Genomic DNA, 24000 nt, shown 5'->3' on the forward strand with positions numbered 1-24000 from the left:
GTGGGCCCAAGGTCACCAAAAGTCCAGAAGAAGAAGCAGAGACCCCTGTGTACTTGGCCCTTTTGCCCCCAGGTGCTGAGGGGCCTCACAGACAGCGTCCTATGGAGCAAAAAAGTTGAGTGGTGGTGGGCTTGACTCCACACAGCATCATCATTGGGCACTGTTTTGTTTCTACCCTGATTAAACCATTGATCTGATGCTTTGATGAGAGCATTGATCTGATCCTTGTAAACATTTCTAATTCTATTAATTCTTTTGTAATTTCTCCTACCTCCTCCGACACATTCATCCCTTTTTACTCTATTCTAACACCGACTGTCCCTCCCATGGAAGCCTACTTCTGTTGCTGAGGTTGATCAATAATTTCACTGACTACACAGAAATTAAATGATGCTGACAATTATAAGGTTTATTGGGAATTTAGCAAGTTAAAATTCAGGTGAGAAATACTCAGAATTCAGTTTGCAATTATTCTTCTCTGCCATGTCCGAAGGCAGGTAGGTATCTCTGGCCCTCACTCACTTGGCCTGATCTCAGCCCAACTCAAGCAATATTAAAAGTTCTTTTAGGGCTTCCAATAAATCCCCAAAGGGTATGCTACTCTACTGTAAGCTTCAACCACAGGCACTAAACTCTACTCCAGTGGTCAGCAAAACTCAGCTCCCTCAATTAAATGCCAAGAGGCACCCACTCCACAAACCAGTCTCCTATACACTCAGCTTCATTTGCTCTGTGGTCAAGGAAGTTCACTGACCTGCCTCATGTCCTGACTTTTGGGCCCGTTGTGCTTCTGCTGCTCATCTAGCATCACAACTGTCTCTTGAATCAAGGAGGGTTTGATGCACAGGTGTTTCTTGATTCAAAGAACATTATATTCCTGGCTCTTCTCTCATTAGTAGTGAGGTCCCCACCCTCCGCTTTCTGCATCAGAGATGGCTCTTTTTATTGCCAGTGTGATGGTTATCACAATTAATCCTGTTAATAGTCACTCACAGCTGAACCATGCAACTAAATCAGTATCTTCTCCATCCTCTTATCCAAACCTATCAGGAAAACAAAGATTGGTTGTTGGGAGTAACAAAGGCTCTGGCTGAAGAATCATATTAAATAATTCAATGCATTGAAAATAGTCTTGAAAAAAACTTTTGATTTCTTTATTTAGACTGGTTTCCCTTTTGCTAATGAATGGATTCTTAGCTGTCATGTCACCAAGCTAAATGAATAAGCAATATATAATGGAAATCAGCAAAAAATAATAAAGGAAAGTGAGTACAAGGGTTAAAGGCAGTTCAAGTAAATATTGTAGATAGAACCATGCAATCACAATAATCTCTAAGTGGTTGAATAGATAGATACACAAGCTGAACAGGCATATTGTTCTTTTTACGTGCCATAAGATTGATTCTGATCCATGGCGAACTTACACACAACAGAACAAAACATTGCTCAGCACTGTGCCATCTTCATAATTGTCCCTATATTTGAGCCCATTGTTGTGCCCACTGTGTCAATCCATTGCCTCGAGTCTTCCTCTATTTCACTGCCCCTCTACTTTAGCCAGCACGATGCCATTCTCCAGGGACTATGCTCTCTTGAAAACATGTCCAGTGAAAGTGAAGCGAAGTCTTGCCAACCTTGCATCTAAGGAATACTCTCATATACGCCTTCCAAGACAGATATGCTTGCTTTTTTGGAAGTCCATGATACTTTCAATATTCTTCTCTAGAACTACAATTTAAATGCATCGATTCTTATTCTACTTTCCTTATTCAATGCCCAACTTTCACATGCACATAAGGCAATTGAAAATATTATCACTCAGGTAACACACACCTTAGTCCTAAAAGTAACATTTCCTTGCTTTCCAATACTCTAAAAAGATCTTTTGTAGCAGATTTATTCAATGCAATGTGTCATTTGATCTCTTGCCTGCTGCTTCCAAGAGCATTCATTGTGGATCCAAGCAAGACAAAATCCTCTACAATGTCAACCTTTCTTCCATTTATCATGATGTTACAAATTGGCCCACCTTTTTCAGAGAGTTGGGTATTACAGTCGCCAACTATAATTGTTGAGCCTGTGATATCTTTTGACATCTTTTGGTGTGTTCGATTTACAAATTTCATGGGTCTCTCATTGGGCGCATATATGTTTATTATGCTCACTGGTTATTAGGCTACTGTTCCCTTGAGCATTACATACTGCACTCCTTGTCTCTTGTTATGTCCTGGATCTTGAGGTCAATTTTGTCAGATATTAAGATTGCTACCTCTGCTTTTTTTGCATTGCCACTTCCTTGATATATTTTTATCCAGCCTTTAATTCTCAATCTGTTTTTGTCTTCAAGCTTGAGGTGTGTCTCTTGTAGGCAACAGATCAATGGGTTTTGCTTCCTAAGCCAGTCTGTTGGCCTCTGCCTTTTAATGCCAGAGTTCAGGTCATTGATATTCAATGTGATTACATCTATCTGTGGACTCTGTGGTGTCATCCTCTACCTGCTGTATTGAGTATTTTTCTACCTACTTATTATATTTGCTTGTGTTGTATGTGTGGTTTATGTTTGGCTTCTTTCCTCTTGTGTTAGATAGGGTTCTCTAGAGAGATAAAACCAGATTGCTGATAATTTATATATATATATATATATATTTATAAAGATAGATATATAACACAAGAAATGAACTGTTAAATTGTACACAGACAGATACATATATAATACAAGAAGGGAACAGCTTAATTATAAAGCAGTACAAATGGCTCAGTGCAACTCACTCCCATGAGAGAGTTGTGAGACACTGGCAGTCCTCCAAGCCTTGAGGGCCGCCAGGTAATCCTATGTAGAGACCTACTCTATACCAGCACAGGCAGCAAAGAGCAAGGCAAGTCACCAACCATCAGCCAGGTCACCAACAATCAGTCCCCAGCTCCAGAGATGAAGGCTCCAATTCTCTGGCAAGGCAAGTCTTAAAGGGCCCTCAAATTACAGTGACACAGTTCACAGGTTAGGTATCCCACAGGTAGTATAGCTTTCAAATTGAGGCACAGAACAAGCAAGGCAACCCTATACTGGTCCAATGATCAAAAAGCAAGACACAAGAAAGGTGAGGCTCGCCAAGCTATTTATCTCTCTGTAACCCCACATGTGTTTATCAGTCAGACTGGCACAATAAACTATCCAACTCAATCCACCCAGTGCCAACCTGGCACCGGTACACAATTATTTAGTCACATATATAATTTCCAAACATTGATGAAAACACACACTTATCACCAATCATCTAGCATACAAAGGAAAGATATGCAATAAGCACATAAAAAGAAATACATTGACAATAACTAGCCTCGCTTTTGCAATTGATCACGTGGTCATAATTGATAGGTAGAACTACCTTCTACTACTACCCATTACCTTTGCCCTCAGCAAGCACCTCAGCTGGCTGTGTATTTTTGCCTGGTGGGGTGACCCAGACCTTCATTCCTGAGGGGTCTGGGTCATTATAAGACCTGTCAGGATTGGGTTGCTGTAATTTATCATTTACTTTAATAAAAGGGCATGGTAACACTAAGAGTCGGCCTATGGGATCTCCTGGATTCCAGACATATTCTTCTTTACCTCCATTATGTAACACCAGTCTAATTTCTCCTTGGTAATCAGGATCAATCACACCACGTAGTACAGTGACACTCTTCCTGACCTGTTGATCCAAAGGCATGAGAAGCTCAAAGTGGCCAGGGAGCATTCTCAGCTGCCAGATCAGTGGAATCTTTGCTGTGTTTCCAGGTGGGAGAGTTGCTTCCTTTGGGACCAGGACCTCCAGACCTGAGGAACACAGGGTTGCTGGGGCAGGAAGCAAAAATGCTGCAAGTGGATCACTAGGAGTAATAGTGAGTGGTGGCACTCAAATGTCCACCCCATGGTTCCTGGACCCATGAATTCTGGCTGTTGGAGACACAGACACCAGCCGCTGGTTTAGAGCGTATACAGCTTCCTGGAGAACATTGGCCCACCCCCGCAGGTTGTTGCCACCTAGTTGGCACCGTAATTGTATGTTTAGGAGCCCATTCCATCGTTCTATCACACCAGCAGCTTCAGGATGATGAGGAACATGATACAACCAGTGGATTCCAGGGGAATGGGCCCATTGCCACACTGCATTTGCTGTGAAGTGAGTTCCATAATCTGAAGCAGTGCTATGTGGGATGCCATGCCGGTGGATGAGGCATTCTGTAAGTCCATGAATAGCAGTTTCGACAGAAGCATCATGTTCAGGGAAGGCAAATCTATATCCAGAGTAGGTGTCTATTCCAGTAAGAACAAAATGCTGTTCCCTCCATGATGGAAGTGGTCCAATGTAATCAACCTGCCATCAAGTAGCTGGATGATCTCCCCAAGGAATGGTCCAATATCTTGGACTTAATGATGGTTTCTGCTGCTGGCAAATGGGGCACTCAACAGTGGCAGTAGCTAAGTCAGCCTTGGTGAGTGGTTGTCCATGTTGCTGTGCCCATGCATAAGCTCCATCCGTGCCACCACGTCCACTTTGTTCATGTGCCCATTGGGTGATAATGGGAGTGGCAGAGGAAAGAGGGGACCAGTCTCCACAGCACTGGATAAGTGCCATCTTATCCACTTGATTATTAAAGTCCTCCTCTTCAGAGGTAATCCTTTGGTGAGCGTTCACGTGAGATACAATTAACTTTACTTTCTTGGCCCATTCAGAGAGGTCTATCCACATACCTCTTCCCCACACCTCCTTGTCACCAATTTTCCAATGATGGTCCTTCCAGTTCCCTGACCATCCAGCCAAGCCATTAGCCACAGCCCATGAATCAGTATGTAATCTCACATCTGGCCATTTTTCCTAATATGCAAACTGAACCGCCAGGTGCACTGCTCGAAGTTCTGCCCATTCAGAAGATTTCCCTTCACCACTGTCCTTTAGGGAGATCCCAGAAAGGGGTTGTAGTGCTGCTGCTGTCCACTTACAAGTGGCACCTGCATATCATGCACAGCCTTCTGTAAACCAAGCATGACTTTTTTGGTCTTCAGTTAAAGTATGGTAAGGAACTCCCCAGGAGGCCACAGGTGCAGACTGGGAGAAAGAAGGTAATGTGACAGGAATGGAGACTGTGGGCATTTGAGCCATTTCTTCATGCAGCTTACATGTCCCTTCAGGTCCTGCTTTGGCCCGATCTCATATATACCACTTTCATTTAGCAATGGAGTGTTGCTGCACACGTTCAACTTTATGATTCCGTGGGTCAGATAATACCCAGTTCATGATAGGTAGTTCAGGCCTCATGGTGACTTGGTGGCCAATGGCATGGCGTTCAGTCTCCAACAAGTCCCAAGAACAGGCCAACAGCTGTTTTTCAAAGGGGGAGTAGTTGTCAGCAGAGGATGGCAGGACTTTACTCTAAAATCCCAGTGGTCTATGCTGTGATTCACCAATAGGGGTCTGCCAAAGACTCTACACTGCAACTTTATCTACAACTGACACCTCTAGCACCATTGGGTCAGATGGATCTTATGCTTTCAGTGGCAAAGCAGCTTGCACGGCAGCCTGAACCTATTGAAGAGCCTTTTCTTGTTCTGGGCCCCACTCAAAATTGGAGGCTTTTCATGTCACTTGATAAATAGCTTGAAGTAGAACACCCAAGTGAGGGATATGCTGCCTCCCAAATCCAAAGATTTATCTCACCACTACTGAGCCAGTGGTATCCTGGGGCTGTTTTCTCTTTGTCACCCTATGGGTTGAGTAGTTCTATGTGACGGTCTCTTATTTTCCCTCGATGTGTGTTGATTGTCTACTCATACTGGATCTTTTGTAGGCCTGGGTTTCTTTTTCTGTGTTCTTTGAGGTTTTCCTTGTCTGGGAAGACTCTTACTTCTCCATCTATCTTAACACATTGAGACTAAATTTTTTTTTAACCAACTTACCCAAGTGGCTGATTATTTTTTTTGATGTTAGGGTTTTTGTTTTTTTGCATTAAACCATAAATGGGTTTACATCTCATCAACTTTTTACCATATTTATTTATAACTTTCAGTTTTGAATATAAACTACTGTCTCACATTATGAAACAATATTTTGCAATGTATGCAGAACATTATTACTTTTATCAACTATAATCTTCATGAAGTAATAAACATTTGGTAAAAATAATCAACATAATCCATATTATTTTGAAAAACTAGAAGAATTAGGGATAAGAATTTCTTCGAGTCTTTTTGAGTAACAGGAGACCCCTTGAGCGATTTAGGGGATGTTTTACAATTTCATTGAGGTTTGATCATGTTAAGTGCACAACTCCTTCCAAAACAATTCAAACAAATAGTAACTATTTGATTTAACCAAAATGCACTAAAATGCTAAATAAACAAAAAGAACATGAAGACAATCAAGTTTGATACATTCACTACTGATGTAAACACCTAAATAGATGAAGTAGTTAAAATATATCCAGGCAGATAGCATCTGAAGACAGCTGGTAGAAATAAGTTATCTTGCGATCCATCCATAACAGACGGCATGGGAAACATGAGTAAACTTGGCATCCTTTGCAATGTATTATTAGATAATTTGGCCAGGTAAGTATTCTTGGGTTTGCATTGTTTTCCTTCAATTTTTGAACTATGTTACTCCATCCCCTCCTCTTCTTCATTGTTTCCACTGATAGGTCTGAACATAGTCTTATTGGAGTACTTTTATAAGTGACTATTTGCATTTCCCTAGCTACTTTTCTGATCTTCTTCTTTTCCTCCTAGTTGGATAATTTGACTATTAAGTGTTTTGGTGACTTCTTGGGATTCAGTCTGTCTGGTGTTCTTTCAGCCTCCTGAATGGTTGCCTGATTTTCATTTTATTAAGCTGGGGAAGTTTCCCTCTAAGTATTCTCTCGCTAAGTTCACTGTTGATTTCTTTGTTGTGTTGTTTGCCAGTACTCCAATTATTCTAATATTGTTCTTCTTCATAGCATCGGGCATGGCTCTCAAGTTTTCTTCAGCTTCTCTGATTGTCTTATTTGACTGCTTTCCCATTTGCTGAGGTCTGCTCGGGTATCTTCAAGGTCACTGGTGTCAATTTGCCAGTGGATTTGTTATTTCATCCCTTAAGTCTTGTATTTCCCTTTGGTGCATTGCTTTTATCTCCTCTATCATTTCGTCCTTTTTCTGGATTGCTTCCCTCATTTCCTGTGGGACTCCAAGCAGCAGTTTGAAAATTTCTTTCTGTGGCAGGTCAATATCTGCTTCTTCTATGCACATTGTTAGGTTCATGACTTCTTCTGGCATTGTCTTCTGTTTCTCCTGCTTTTTCTCTGAGGTTGATAGGACTGTTTGCTCTTTATGTGTTGTTTTAGAGAAGCCTACAGCCTAAGAGCCTAGAGACTCTATTCTAGAGTCTAAGGGCACTGGGCTATCCCTTGGGGGATTCGTATGAGTGCTTCTACAAACTACCTAACGATAGCTGTACTGAGGGGGCCAGGCTACTGCTGTATCTTCCTGTGGTTTCACTCTTACCCCAGCGTACCAGTATTCCATTATTGGAATGTGAATTGGATAGTCCTCTCAAGTAAGGGGACCGATTTTAACATTGGTAAAGCGGGACATCAGAGGGACACCATTGATAAAACTCATATCCTGGTGAAATAGCCACATGGCAGCCAAAAACCGTACACCCTAGCTTGTCATGCATTATTTCCAAAAATCAGGACTTTTTAAAAACACCAGGGGATATGGGGGAAATTGTTAAAAATTGGGACGTCTGGTCATCTTACTCTCATGTGATGCTGGTTGAGTTGTTGTGGGCCCACGAGGGTGTGGCTTCACTGGCTGATCTCTAAATAAGTCTCACACTGCTTGGAGCACCTTGGATGGCATGTAGTGTTTCCGTCTGCAACTGGAGTGCCAACGAGGGCGTGTGGGTGTGACTGCCTTGGTGTAGAGCTCCGCAGCTGGCAGGGGAATTGCCATTGTCAGAGAGATCGCCTTGGAGGTTGGGTGGATATACCTGCAGTAGCGTGGAGCCCCACAATGGTGGGCAGGAGTTTCCTGCAGTCGCTTGTAGGGCCTCGGGGTTTAGGCTGGAGTTCCTCCCAATGTTTGAAGGAGAGAACCCCTACTGCTTAGTGTATGGAAGAGGACTGGCATGATTTCCCCAGCTCTGTGTACAACCAACAGATGCGGGTGGGAACTCCCCTAGTTGGGCCTTCAGAGTTACCCTAGACAGAGGGGAATGGCTGGAGGCTGCTAGTGTCTTGTGAAAGAAAAGAGAGGGAGAAAAGAGGAAAAATAGAGAAAGAAGAAAACAAAGACTGGAGCTACAATGTCAAGCAAACTAACACTCAGTCACACACACATATGCACAGACTAAACAAAAGTTAAAACTACTAAAAAGAAAACAACAAAAAAGGAAAACTGAATCTGCTGAGACGGTGGCAGGAAAGAGAAGAGATAGAAGAGGAGAAAGGAACAAAACATGAAGGAGAGAAAAGGAGAGAAAATTCAAAAATTAGACAGAGCTGAACCCCACGCTGTGCCATGTGTCGCACTGTCTTGTACTGTGTGCAGCACTGTCTTAGGGGGCAGGCTGGGTGGGCAGACGTCCCCTAGGCAGAGGGTAGGGAGCTGGAAACCAGCAGTGGCATGTGGAAGGAAAGAGAGGGAGGGGAGCCAATCATAAAAGCTGAGAGAGAGGAGAAGAGAACAAAGAAAGAGAAGAAAGAAAAAGCGGGGGAAACTCAACTGTGCTGTGATGGTAAAGAGGGAAGAAAGAGAGAAGGAGGAAATAACGAATAAGGAGATAGCTGGTCCCTGATTGCCTGAATGTGGGGCCAGAGGGGTTTGAATCCTGCTCCAAGATGGCAGGTTGGTGTGTCCGTTTAATGCAGGGACCCAGAGGTGCTGGGCAGAATTACCCTATTTGGTGAGATCACCTTAGAGGTTCATGGAGGTTTCCTCAGTAGTGCGGCATGCTGTAGGCGGCTGTCACAGCTGCCTCGTGTGGTGTGCAGCACTCCCAGCGGACAGGCTGGAGTTCCCCCTGCTATTTGGGTTGCTTTGCCCTAAGCTGACGGTAGTGGCCTGGAAGCCTGTAGTGACATATGATAGAAAGAGAGGGACAGAAGAGGAAAAGGGGGTAAAAAGAAAAAATAGAGGGAAAAAGAAGAAAGAAAGGGAAAAAACAAAACACACCTGAGTCCATTGAGACTGACTGTGGTGGAAAGGATAGAAGGACGAGCGAATACAGTAAGAAGTCGAGTGGTAAGTAAGTAGATAACTAAGACTCGATCACCTGTGCATGGGAATAGAGTTCCAACTCTTCCTCCAGGTAGCTGGGTGGTGTACCTGCTTAATGTAGGTTTCCACAGATGCAAGGTGGGATAACTCTCAAAGGCAAGATCACAACAGCAACCAGATGTCAGTTCCCACTGCAGTACTGAGCGCTGGAGTTCACTAGTTCGTGTGGGACCTTGCAGTAGATGACATGGCAATGTCTGGCTTCCCTATTTCCATGAGGCAGGATTTGGACATGCCTCCACCCTCCAGCCTTCTTGATTCTGGAACGAGCAATTCCTACCCTGGACCTCTACTTCTATGACATGTTCAAGAATGCATTGCAACAGCCAGACAAAACTCAGAGACAACATGTACAGTTAAGAGGGCTTACCTAGGGACATGAATAGATGACCCTAAGCCAAGAGTAGTAAAAAGTCATTAGTCCACAGAAAAGCCTCTCCTTTGTCAGCAGCCTTGTCCCTCCCAGCCCTCAGCCAGTCAGCCTTGTGTTCCCTTGGCCTATGTCTCCAAGGGCCAGGAAGCCAGCGTGCTGCTCTGCGTCATCGTCTCACCACCTCCGTGCTACGCCTCTGTTGCCTCATGGTCTCCGAGCAGCGGCCTCTGCATGTAGACAGAGATCTTGAACATGTTCCACTTCTAGTGGCTCTGGAATTTCTTTTTCTATGCTCCCGCTCAAAATGGGTTGTCCTTATAGCCAGGGGAGTGGTAAAAAAAGGTGATCAATCCCTTCTACTAGTGATCTATGTACCCTGTTTGCACAATCCCACTCAACCCTTTGCTGGGAGTTCCAGCGACAAGGAGAGAAGTGCCGTACCAAGAAATGTCACTTCACCACAGACCTTGTAGGCAAAAATAAGAATGTTCTGTAATCCAAGGATAATTGAGAGCAGCAGCTTGACATGGTCTTACTAATATTTTTAAAAGATCGCACAGGCTTCAAGAAGAAATGGCTCTAGAGGAGCAAAACCAGAGATGGGAGAGTTAAAACACTAGTGTTTAATGGATCTTGGTTTCCCTAACTTATTTTATACGTGAACTTGCAAATTACCTTACCTTGATTCTTGCCACCTTTAGTCTATATGTAATAGAGAGAATTACGACTTTTTAACCTTATCTAAGACTTGAATGAAAATCTTTAACATTTTTTCTATCATGTAGATATTATTGGTAATTTATAAACTTTAAAAACAAACTTTTGAATATTTACAAACCAACAAGGGATTGCAGAGTTTCCTGAACACGTTAAGTTTTATAAAGAGGATAATGATAATTTAAATTAGTTTCAACCAAATTTAATTAAATTCCCTATTCTTTAAAAATTTGTTCTTATTTATTTATTATTAATTGGAAATTAATACATATATCATTCCATGGTTCCATAGTTCAATCAAGAAGAATTGTACAATTGCTACCACAATCTGTTCCCAAACATTCTTTTTCTTCCTGGACTCCTTGACGTCATCTCCCATTTATGCTCCCACCACTACTGTAGCCCCTTTCCACACACACAAACAAAAAACCTCATTTTACTTGCTGTCCATATAGGTTCATCATCCTGGGTTTCATATCCCAAAACACAGAAAATCGAATAACACAACTTCAATAGGGTGGCCTCCAATGACATCACACCTCTAAGATACACCCCAATATGAACAAATTAAAGCAAAACAACCAGATCAGGTCCAGCATGCATCAGAGGGGGATCACCTGACAAAGTTTTCACTGTTCAAGTCAGATTGATGCCTTTGAGCTTCTGTACTCGTCTCTCCAGTGCACTCTGCTTAGTAACCACTTTCCTCTGTCCCTCGATTATGCACAGAGGGAGATTACCGGAGCCTTATTTCCTATGTCCTTCACACAAATGACTCTTGAGCTTGCATCCATTAGTATTAATTTGGAGTTAATACATATATCATTGCATAGTTTAATCACGTCAAACAGAATTGTACACTTGCTTCCACAATCTGTTTCCAAACATTATTTTTTTCTTTCTGGACTCCTTGACATTGTCTCCTTTTTACCCTCCTCATGCCCACCTCCCCTTACCTCACACCCCCCACCCACACACTCCATAACCCTTCTTAGTTTACATGCTGTCCCTACAGGTTCATTAATCCTGGGTTTCATGTACCAAAAAACAGAAACTCTTTATATATTTTATAATAAGTTTTGGGGCAGTAATTTACCTTCTTACAGAGTAAACATAGAAATGCTCCCTTTCACAGTAGTCATCAGTAAGAATGTACTGCTAACCACATTTCCGGTTTGGCTGAGAAATCAAATACAAGTGGTAGCAAATGGAGAATTTTAAGCAGGTGAGTAAAATTAAACTAGATGTTTAGCGAGACAAACTTTTCCAAGTCATGGGTAAGTGATAAGTGAAATACTTCTATAGTGATTGACATACTCAAAAGAGAGCAATGTTATAATAACTTCATTTTTAGAAACACTTTGATTCACAAGTAAAACTCAGAATTTGGTTAGTAAAGAGATAGTTGAGTGGTTATCATTCTCTATGTCTAACTTTAAACAAAATATTTGCATTATTTTAGAAAGATGACCATTGATCCTCATGTATAAAACTTCCAAGTATTATTCCATCATGGCCCCACTTCCCAGGACCCTGTGGTGTTGATGTCTTTTGTACACAGCCACTGTAAGTCAGAGCCGACTCCATGGAACCTAGACACCACCGCTCCCACCACCACCTTGGATCCCAGGCATCAATTATCACAAGGAGTGCATAGTTTCTTCTCCTTGAGCAAAATCCCTCGAGGTCCATTTTTGTCTGGTTGTGTTATCATGACAAATAGCAGATGGTGATCACCATCCTTTAACTACATCCATGGATACTTTCTTGTGACTAAATCTTTAAGTTACAAGTTGTTGTGCCAACACTGTTAATAAGTATGAGTTGAGCTTATAGGCTCACTGTGAGTACCTCTTTAAGATGCCCTGGTAGCATAGTTGCTTACAAGATGGCCTACTAACTGCAAAGTCAGCAGCTCAAACCCACCAGGTGCTCCCTGGGAGAGAGACAGGACAGTCTGGTCCCATTAAGATTGGCAGTTAAGGGGGGGGGGCGGTTAGGGGTGTGTGTGTGTGTGTGTGTGTGTGTGTGTGTGTGTGCGCGCGTGCTCTTTAAAGGCCGATGTCAGCCTCAAGTATAAGGTGCTAAAAAAAGAAGACAGGAAAAGAAAGAGAGGGAAAGAAAGGAAGAAATGGACCAGAAGGGGGCTGGAAGCCAAGCTTACTTAAAATGAACAAGTAAGAAATCCCGCTGCGTTCCAGTCCCAAGGCGTGGTGACAGTAAGGCTCAGTCATGACATAGTGGACATGGGTTGGGCTGCTGGCTCCAAGGTCAGTAGTTTGAAACAACAAGCTGATCATTGGGAGAAAGATGAGGTTTTCTGCCCCCGTAAAGATTTACAGTCTCGGAAATACACAAGGCAGTTCTACCCTATCCTTTAGGTCTCTATGAGTTGGAAACCACTCAATAGCAGTTCCTTTGAATTTGTGTTTCATTCCACTAAGAGCATTTTTCCTACCACTTGAGGGCACCAGTCAAGTGCATGGCAATACTGCACATAGTTAGAGTGGCCACACACCTTCTGAGCCCTGAAAAGCTGTGTCTCAGTGGGAACAGGCCTTTCCCCTGGTTTTGTATTCCAGCTCAAACGTTTCTTTCTAATGAGACAAAAAGAAGTGGCGAATTCTAGAAAAGAGTCCTGATATGCAGTCTAACAAAAAAAAATTTGATTAATGGAAATGTTGTGGAAGAAGTAACTAATGATTGTTACCTTTACTTAATAAATGCCCAGAAAATTTAAGGATGAAAATATGTAGATATTGGCCTATTGAAATGATAAAGAAGAAATATGAGTTGATGTAAAAATAAATTCTATGTAACCAGAAATAAAGGTAAAATGTTACCAAAATGACCACATTATTCATCACATGGGGGATGTGAATGCATACGATTATAAGAGAGTATTAAAGAAACAGCTAGTGATCTACCGGCACAGGTCACTGGAACAGGGAGGGCTTGATCACTGTCATAATTAGCATGTCAGCATATGTGGATGCAGTCCCATGCTGGAGAACCCAGGGAGAGTAGAAGGAGGAGGAGCTTGTGATATATCAGAAGGACTGATAATGTGTGAGGTGGCAGGGAAGAATATAGTGATGAGATCTCTGAATAGGGTTTGTAGAAGAAAGAAATTATGTAAATGTTACAAAGATTGTGGTCATGGATAAAATCATTGATAGCAGTAATCTCACCCTACCAATTTCTCAAATATATTAATCATACACATATGTACATATATCTAGGTATATATAATATATTCTTATATGTATTAATATATATGCATATATATAACTTGCCTCTTAAAGATCTCCTCCTCTTGGCCCCCTGCCTCTTCCCCTACCCCAATCATGATTTAGGCTAATTTAGATGCTTCACTCTAGAAAGTTTGTGCTCAAAATCACCCTCTCTGATTTCACAGATGTTTGGTGAGTTTCTATGACCCTTTAGCATGTCATGGTTATAGCACTTTATTCCTTTTTAAAGTTGTCTGTAATCTTTACTAGCCTATAGCAGAGACAGGACAGGAATTTTGTTTGTTTGTTTGATTTTAAAAGCTTGGTATTCAAGTACTTAGAGCACTGTGTGGCCCATCGTGGATACTTAATAGTTATGTTCTATATGGATTTTTGAAACTGCAATGGGAACAAAGATTTATTGAAATTGAATTTTTAATTAGCTGATATGATTTTTATTTATATTTGAAGATTGACTACATATTGCTTGAGTTATATAGTGGGAGCATTATTATTGTGAACTACTGAAGACTACTAATTTCTTACTTCATTGCACAGTTGATAAAGCTATAAAACTTAAGTATTCTTTCATCAGAGTAGTTCAGAACATTCAGAGGGCTAGTGGACTGGTTTGAATGTGAGTGTGAATATTGAGAAGCTGTGAGAAGGATGGAAAGTGAGTGGAAAAAGGTATCACAGACACTCAAAGTATGGTAAAAAGAACAACCGTGGGATGGAAAGCAAAAGGAAGACTAAATTGACTTTGCACACAGCTAATGGTAAAGGAAAGCTAACCATCAGAGAACACCAATTCTAAGGTTGTGTTAGACGTTCTTTGGCTCTTACTTTGAAGAAACTAGAAAAAAATACTAAGTTTGTAAAAGTTTTAGAATATTCATTATCCAAGAGGCAGAGGCACATTATTTTGTAGACACTCTCCAAAGGACTGGCCACCATCTGAGGAAACTGGATGAATTATTGAGTCAATGCCACTGTCATGCGAAGCCCTAGATACAGAGGTGCCACAGTGGTTTCGTTAGTCTGGGTAGACGAGAGAAACAGATTCACAAGAGACTCTCATATGTGTGTAGAAAGCTTCATATTCAAGAGCAGTTGAAATTGAAAAAAATATCGCAGCCCAGTCCAGATCAAGTTCATAAATCTGATATTAGCCCATAAGTCTGATACCAATCTATAAAGTCCTCTTCAGACTCACACAGCACGTGCAATGATGCCGAATGCAGGAAGATCACAGGCCAGTGGGTGGGACGTTTTGTGGATCCAGTGGCGTTGTAAGCATCTCAGCGCTCGCAGAGGTCTCCGGGTGGCTTCTCCAGGTCCAGGAGTCTGGCTGCATCAGGGTAGGTTCAGGTGGCTTCTCCTCAGAAATGGCTCACAGGGAGTCAACAGAGAGTGAGTGTGTCTCTCGGCCCCAATGAGGAAATTCAGGAGTTCGCAGAATCCTTAGGAGAGGACCATGCCCATACAGAAACCCCATTGGCTATATTCTGACTGACAGGCCAGACTCTACCCCTACACTTGTAATCCTCAAAATGTCACCAGATTGTGTAACTACAACAGTGGTGGAAGCTGGCGTTTTGTCCACTAAGCCATCCCTTCCAGCATGAGGAATGAATTGCCACATTCATAACTCTACCATCTCCACTGAAACACTTTTAATGACAGACACTCTAATATAAAACAGCACAAATGGGCATTTCATCAAAGTAATTTGAAATATTCATACTTGCTTGTCATAAAATATTAAATGACCAACCAACTTCCTTCATCCCTTTTCCCTTCCAATTATCAGGCTCTCGATACACCCCCATCAAACATCAGCCTGAGTTTCCATTGGGTTATCCCGTTGGTAGATTTCCTCTTCTGTGGAGTAAAGTCTGTAATTTTCAGGATGCTGGGACACTGAGAAGCTCCAAGGAGTGTGTGTGTAGGGGTGGGGGTGGGGGGGGGGGTTGGCATGGACATAATGTATTCCACCATTCACAGTTCCTGAGACTTGCAACTTACAGCCCTAGGTACAGCCTTGGTATGACAGCATAGTTCACGGTAACTCCGTTATTCTTCGCACATCAGTTTGTCATCTCCAGCTTGAATACTTTAGATAAGCTCTGCTTCTCCACTTGGAATTTCTTTATATAGTCCTAAATACCATGTATCTCAATTTTGTCAATTTTTTATGGTATGTAGGATTTAAATTCTAACTCTTCCACTTAGTAATTGTGTCTTAGTATGGGTAGACTAGAGAAACAAATTCATAGATACTCATATGTGTATAAGAAATAGCTTTATATACAAGAGCATTTGAATATTGAGAAAACATCCAAGCCCACTCCAGATCAAGTTCCTAAGTCTGATATTATCCCTTATGTATGACACCAGTTTATAAATTGCTCTTCAGATGCAAATAACACATGCAATGACACTGAATGCAGGAAGATCACAGGGCAGTGGGTGGAAGGTCTTGTGGATCCAGTGGCAGTGGAAGCATCTCAGCGCTGGCAGGGGTCTCCATGTGGCTCCTTCAACTCCAGGGCACTAGAGTAGCTCCATGTCTCTTCTCAACAGGAATGTCTCTCAGGGAGTGAGCGTGTGTCCCACCTCCAGTGAGCTATTTATCTCCTTAGCACTTCTAAATGAGGTCTTCAAGCTGTGATCTGAATGACAGGCTAGATTCCACCCTTTCACTCTGAAGTCTCAAACTGACGACAGATTAGCATAGCTATCTTTCCAATATAATTTCCTCCCAACCTCCTCATAATGCATTCAAGTTTATATAACTCCAAGACAATAGAAAAAGTTCTCAAATATCCATGTTTGGAACATCCCACCATTCTTCTTCCTAAGGATTTCTGCACTTGCTTTTCCCTCAGTAGATGATTGGGTGGGGTTCATGTAAATAGGACAAGTGTAAAGAACACAAGGTGTTCTTCCTTCTGGATTTTCCCCTGATTTGTTCCTTCACTTTATTAGAAATGCACCAGTCAGAGTCCTGGCAGGAAAAGGAATCAAGCCCAGATGGGTACAGATGGAGATATCAATGAAGTGATTTTAAAAAATATATGGTCAGGACTAAGCGAGTGTATTAGGCTGAGTAGATTAGAGAAACAGATTCACTTACCATCGTATATGTGTAAGAAAGAGCTATATATTAAGGAGCAATTATACATCAATAAAACATCCCAGCCCAGTCCAGATCAACTCCCTAAGTGCGATACTAGGTCATAAGTCTGATATTAGTCCATAAATCCCTCTTCAGACTCATGAGGCCACATGCAATGATGCAGAATGCAGGAACATCACTGGCTGGTGGGTGCAAAGTCCTGTGGATCCAATGGTGGTAGCAGCTCCCAAGTGATAGCAGGAAGATAAAGACAGAGAGAAGGGTGAGGTCCCCAGGATCCTCCTTATGAGAAGGCCACACCCTCAAGGAGACATCATCAGGCTGTGATCTGATTGACAGGTTGGACTCCACCCCTACACTCTTATTTCTCAAGTTGACACAGGTGGGATGGGGTGAGATAAAAAAGGAATACTGAGGAGTTTGGGGATTAAAAATAGTAGGAAGCAAGTTTGGTCCTCAAAACTGAAGAGGTAGAAGGAGGAAATAATCTTGCAGGGAGAGAGGGAAGTTCTTCAGTACAACCATACACACAGGAGGAAGTAGAAAGCACAGAGAAGTAGAGAGGGAGCAGATAAGACATACCCAGACTTGACCAGCCTCTCCTTCTCCCTCTGATCCCTGGTTCTCAAAGACACCCTCTCTGACAAACACTGTTAGGAGCTCGTTCCAGAGGAACACAGGTAAGGCAGTCCTCAGCAGCCAGCCTCTCTGGGCCAAAGCCGGGTAGGGAAGGACAGAGATTGAATCTGGCAAGCAAATGGAAAAGGACCAGGACAAGAATTTTGCTTCAAGTCAAATCCCAGAAAGTACTGACCAATCACTCAGCACACCCATCTCCTTAAAGGAGATCCTACGTCCACTCTATGTCCTCACCCTTTGTTTTTCACTAACACTAACCCCTGTGGTTGGTTTTAGGTGCCATCAAGTCGGCTCTGACCTCTGCACAACAGAACAAAATACGGCCTGGCTCTGCGACATTCTCACCCTTGTTCATGCACCCGACCGCATGGATGGCAGCCGCTGCCTCAATCCATCCTGTCAAGGGCCTTCCTCTTTCTCACTGCCCCTCTACTATATCAAACATGATGTCCTGGTCCAGGCCCTGCTCTCTGCTGACAACATGTCCAAAGTATGGAAGGTGATGTCCTGCGTTCACCACTATCTGTTGTTATTGCTATTAGGCGCCTTCAAGTTGTTTCGCCCTCTTAGAGACCCTACATGCAACACAATGAAGCTCCTTGGGCCTTTGCTTTGCTCACCATTGTTAAGTCTGGGCCCACTGTGTCAATCCATCTCCAGCTTGTGAAGGGATTTCCTCTTTCTTGCTGAACCTCTGCTTTATCAGGCATATTGTCCTTGTGCTTAGACCACTCCCTCCTGATAATGTGTCCAAAGTATATGAAAAAAAATATCGCCATCTCCACTTTAAAGGAGGATTGTGGCTACACTTCTTTCAAGACCGATTTGTTTGCTCTTGGCAGTCCAGGTTACTTTTGACATTATTCTCCAAAACCATCATTCAAATGCATCAATTCTTCTGCAGTTTTTCATATTCATTGTCCGACTTTCACATGCATATGAGGCAACTGAAAATACCATGGCTTGGGTTAAGTGCACCTTCTTCAAAATGACATCTTTGTTCTTTAAAGAGGTCTTCTGCTACAGAATTGCCTGATGCACTATGTCAGTACTTAGCATATTTTATAGTGTGTTTATGTATAGCCCGTTTACCACTGTTCTCTCTCCCACTGAGATATAACTTAACAGGAGCTGAAGTTTTGTCACTTGTATTCACTGCTGCATCCCTAGAACTTAGAACAGCTCCTGGTGCATGCTGCGTTTATTCAGTGAATGAATCAGTCTAGTAACCACTTCACTATTCATGCATATTAAATAGTGATTAAAATCAGAATGCTACAGTAAACTCTTATATATCCATAACTGAATTATCCACACATACACCCTTCTCTCCGCTCAGAAGTAAAATGTCTTTCTCATCCACATGATATATAGAGTAACACAAATAAATCTGATCTTTCTTCCATATATTAAAATGTAGAATAACATAGTCTCAAAATGTGAGGAAATATTAAAATCCAATGAGCCTAAGCTGCTAGGCAGGACATGAACACTTTCTCTGGTGCTCCTAAGTGGTGAGGGACAAAGAGGGAGTAGAACGCATTCCCTAGAGAACAAGGTTCGAATGATTAATAACTGTTTGCAGGGGGTTTAAGTTGTAACAATTAAAATATTTAAATGAAGTTTAAAAAGGCTATGGATGCTTTGTTTTAGTGTTGTGTCTTAAACAGGTGCAAGTGTTATTAAAAATGGGTAAACAGTTCTCTGCAAGTGTGTTCCTAAGTTCTTATCGATCTTTCCCCGAACACTGCACTTAAAGGGAACACACTACTCAAGAATTGGGATTTTCTGGTAGCTCTAATTGTTACAAAGTTTGTTTCCACTTTCAAGTTTATTTTTTTTAAATTGACAACAAAAAACATACAATTATATTTTCTGTAAGTCACACTCTTTTTTTCTTCGTGATTAAACATACTCAGTTCATTGGCCCACATGCCATCTGCTTTGGAAACTATTATTCTAGACCCTTTCCTTTGCACACAATCCAGCCCATTCACTTTCCCCTTGAAGTCCAAAATCAGCCCTCACCTGGAGCCAAGAGCATTGTGGCTGTCCGCCTAGACAGGACATTGTCATCACTCGAACTTGAAAACACATTAGTTCTTGTTATTGCCATTATTGTTGTAGTTTTCCCCCATAGTCACAATATATCATTGACCCATATTGACTTCTTTCTATAAATGCTGCTCAGTCATGCTTGAACAACTCTTTCAAACCATTGAATTATGCAATATATGAATTCTATGTCAAGAAAACTGCTAAAACTCAAACAAAAACCAAATTGACAGAATGGACATTTGTTCTTCAGCTTCACCTGCCATTTCAAAGGTTGTCTGGGGTTTCATATGGATTGACAAATGCTAACCCAGGCAAATGGACCAATGGGGATAGTCAAAGGTATAACCCCGTCAATGGAAGTTAGACACACACACACACACACACACACACACACACACACACACACACTCCTCTATCAGAAAGAACTTCATGGTATTGAGAGTCTTCTAAGTTCCAGACAGCTTACCTGCAGCGACTATGATAACATCTGCCAGCTGAGTATGGATCTTCAATTGTTCTTTGGGGGTGTATCTATGAGCTATTGTCACAGTTGCATCACCTGGGAATACAGGCAACATTCCATTAGTGATTACCGAGCTTTCTTACATATTATGAGCTACTTAAGTCTACAGTAGATCCCGTGACTTCCCAAGTGTAGGAAAATGAATTTTAAATTATTAAATCATTTTGAGATGGGGGGTACCCAAAAAAACTGGACTTTTTTTTCAAAGCTATATATTTAATTTCTTTTACAGAACAAATCTATAATCTTCAAAGTACTTTCCATTACACATAATACATTGGTCAAATCTACAATTCCATTCTTGGAAACATTTTTCAGTGAGCCTCGCCTTTCTAGTCTCGGGTATCTTGCTTTGTGATGGTCGCACCATGGTGCAACTGCCTTAGCAGTTCCCTGCTTCAGCTGACAAGGCTCACTTCCTGCAAGACATTCCCAAGGAGAAGCCACATGGACCTACCCTAATGCAGGCCCAGGTGCTGGAGCAGCCATGTGGAGACCCCTGCCAGCGCTGAGATGCTTACACATTCAGTGATTCAGCTTTGCTCCTGCAGTCAGCATCATAGTGTGTGTTTTGTGAGATGGAGGAGGACTTTGTGGATTGGTGTCAGACATATGGGTTAATGTTGGATTTGTGGGCGTGGGCAGTACTGGGTTGTTTTCTTCATGTGCACTTACCCTTTATATAAAACTCCCTCTTATATATATGAGTTTCTGTGGATTTGTTTCTCTAAAGTACCCAGGCTAACACAAGCCCAGAACATAAACCAGTACTGGATATGCTTCTAAGTATGTTAACATCCAAGCAATTAATTTTTCTCTCCATAGAGAAACTGGAGCAGCTTCCTAGCATTACCTCTGCAATCTATACAAAATGCTACATCACCAAGACTTTTTCTCAATTTCCATTTTGAGAAAATAGTTGTTACTTAAAAACCACAAAGATAGAAAAAATTAACACAATAGGCTTAATTTTAGCGTTATTAATTACTGTAATAAAAATTAGTTAAAATCAGTTAAATATTTTTTGCTGGACATTCCCAGGTCTCATTTATTCAATAATCAAGAAACAATTACATAACTGTGCAAGGGAGTGGTTATATACAATTATCTCCTCATATAGAAAAGAGTTGCATAAGTAACACTCATAATCCAGTTTGATAAGTTCTACATTACAAGGGGATTTATGTTATAATCTTGGCACAGAGCTTATCTACTTTAGCTGAGCTGGAACATGGTTACTATGCTTTCGTTAGGTACCCTTGAGTCTTTCCAACTCTCATCAACTCGACAAACAACAGAAGGGAACCTTGTAAGGTCCTGCGCCACGCTCACCATTGTTGTGGTTGAGCCTATTATAATAGCCAAGGCACCAATCCATCTCTTTGAGGGTCTATTTCTTCTTCACTGACCCTCTACCAAAAATGACGTCCTTTCCAGGGATTGGTCGCTTCTGATAACATGTCCAAAGTACATGAAATGAAGTCTGACCATCCTCACCTCTGGCTGTACTTCTTCCAAGACAGAGTGGCTTGTTCTTTTGGAAGTCTGTGGTATTTTCAATATTCTTCTCCAATAACAACAATAAAATGTGTCAATCTTTGGTCTTCTCTGTGCATTCATTAGCCAACTTTCAGACACGTGTGAAGTGATTGAAAACACCACGGCTTGGGTCTCATGCACCTGCGTCCTCAAGGTGACCTCATTATATTTTATTACGATAAAGAGATGGATTGCAGTAGATTTGTCCAATTCAGTATATCACTTCATCACTTGATTTCTTGAGTGCTGCTTCCATGAGTATTGATTATGGGTCTAAGTAAAATTACATCCTGGGTAACTTAATCTTTTTTCAGTTTATATTGATATTTCTGCTAGTCCAGTGTAAGTATAGTTATTTTGTTACATTAAGCTGTAATCCATGCTGAAGGCTGCAGTCTTTGATCTTCATAAGCAAGTGTCTCAAGTCCTCCTTGCTTTTGACATTCAAGTTTGTGTCATGTGCATGTTGCAGGTTGGTAATGAGCCTGCCTTCAATCCTGATGTCATGTTCTTCTAGTAGTCTAGTTTCTCAGATTATTTGCTCAGCATACAGACTGAATAAGTATGGGGAAAGTATATAAACCTGATGCACACTTGTCCTAATTCTAAACCAAACATCATGCCCTTGTTACATTTGAATGACCATCTCTTTATCTATGTGCAGGATTCCTATGTATACAAAGAAAGGTTTTAAAATTCTTATTCTTCACAATGTTATCCAGAGTTTTATGTATAATCCACACATGCTTTCATATAGTCAGTGAAACACAAGGAAGCATCTTTCTGGTGTTCTCTGTTTTCAACCAAAATCCAGCTGCCATCAGCAACAGTATCTCTCATTCTGCGTTCTCTTCTAATTCCAGGTAGATTTTCTGGAAGCTCTCTGTCAATTTTCTAAGAAATCATTTCTAAATTGTCTTATGGTCAAATTTTATTTGTGAGTGATATTAATCCTATTACTCAATAATTTCCATATTCCATTGGGTTACCTTTTTTTAAAATGGTCAAAAAATGGATCTCTTCCAGTTGGTTAGCCAAGTATCTGTCCTTCATATTCTTTGGCAGAGATAAGTGAGTGCTCTTAGTGCTTCATCAGCTGGTGGAAACATTTCTATTAGTATCCCATTCTCGGATCAACAAACCCCGTCCATGGAAGCAGTGGTCTAGATATCTCATGATGTACTGCATTTGGTAAACTTGCTATAAAAAAATCTCCTTAAATTGTTAAAAAGAAAAGATGTTCCTTTGATTATGGATGCCTGACCCAACCTAAGGTCTTGAGATAATTAGTTTATTGTGACAACCTGGCTGATAAACACATGTGGGGTTAATTTAAGGGTGGAGGGATAAATGGCTCAGTGAGCCTCGCCTTTCTAGTTCTTGAGAGTCTCTTACTTTCTGACAGTGGGACCAGGATGCAGCTGATTTAGCCAGTTTCCTGCTTAAGCTTGCAAGGCTCGCTTCCTGCAAGACATCCCTGAGGAGAAGCCACATGGACCTACCCTGATACGGCCCTGGGTGCTGGAGCAGCCATGTGGAGGCCCCTGCCAGTGCTGAGATACTTACTTACACATTCACTGACTGAGCTTTCCTCTTGCAGTCGGCATCACTGTGTGTGTTTTATGAGATGGAGGAGGACCTCGTGGATTGGTGTCGGACATATGGGCTACTGTAGGACTTGTGGCCTTGGGCAGCCTGAGTTGGGAGGTTTTCTTGATGTACACTCATCCTTTATATAAAACTCTCTCATACATATGAGTTTATATGGATTTTTTAATCTAATATACCCGGACTAACACAGGTCTTTTTAATCATTCCCATACACACAAAGGCTGGATAATTAAGAAGATCAAATAAAGATCAACACACATTAATGTCAGTGTTTGCAACGAAATTTGAACATACTCATTTAATATAACCCCATATATTTTTATTTTACAGGAAAGGCTGAGAGCTAAATTTGAATTCAAACAGACCAAAGAGTCTGACCTTATTAACATTTAGATCTTCTATTTGATAATTTAATCTTAGCCAATCAAATCCAAACAACAGTATAAACAACTAGCATCACAAAAGACATTGGCCTAGAAATCTTAGTTTTCAGAATTGTTTTCCTTTTAATAAGGATGAGACAGGCTAAATTATTTCCATGAATCAATTTTCTGGGTCACCAAGTCAGAATTATGGTGGTATACCTGATTGTAGAATAGATTTTAAGCTATTCAAAACTAAAATGTAAAGCACTCAGACCCTTACACTGCTTATTCACAGGAGATTACCAGCTCAGCTATGGGCCAAGGGGTGTGGCGGCAAGAGTCACAGGGATTGCTGTTTCTGACCTTGTTGGTTAGGCTGAAGGAGGTATGCATTTTAACGCCTCTGGTTTGTTGCATTGGTGTGCTCAAGCCTACAGGGAACACATCAGATTCAGAAAGCTAATGAATGAGAAGCTAGAGGTCTAATCAGACTAATGATGGA

General features: G+C 41.5%; 1 protein-coding gene across 1 annotated transcript in view; it reads right to left on the reverse strand.

Annotated features, from left to right (window-relative positions):
- MTHFD2L (methylenetetrahydrofolate dehydrogenase (NADP+ dependent) 2 like) overlaps positions 1–24000 on the reverse strand; it is a 145433-nt gene that overhangs the window by 80119 nt on the left and 41314 nt on the right. The window contains exon 5 of the mRNA XM_075544206.1: positions 19927–20019. Coding sequence (XP_075400321.1) covers positions 19927–20019 — 93 coding nt within the window. The remainder of the gene's footprint in view (positions 1–19926; positions 20020–24000) is intronic.

The sequence above is a fragment of the Tenrec ecaudatus genome, chromosome 3, assembly GCF_050624435.1.
Source record: "Tenrec ecaudatus isolate mTenEca1 chromosome 3, mTenEca1.hap1, whole genome shotgun sequence".
NCBI classification, from domain to species: Eukaryota; Metazoa; Chordata; class Mammalia; order Afrosoricida; family Tenrecidae; genus Tenrec; species Tenrec ecaudatus.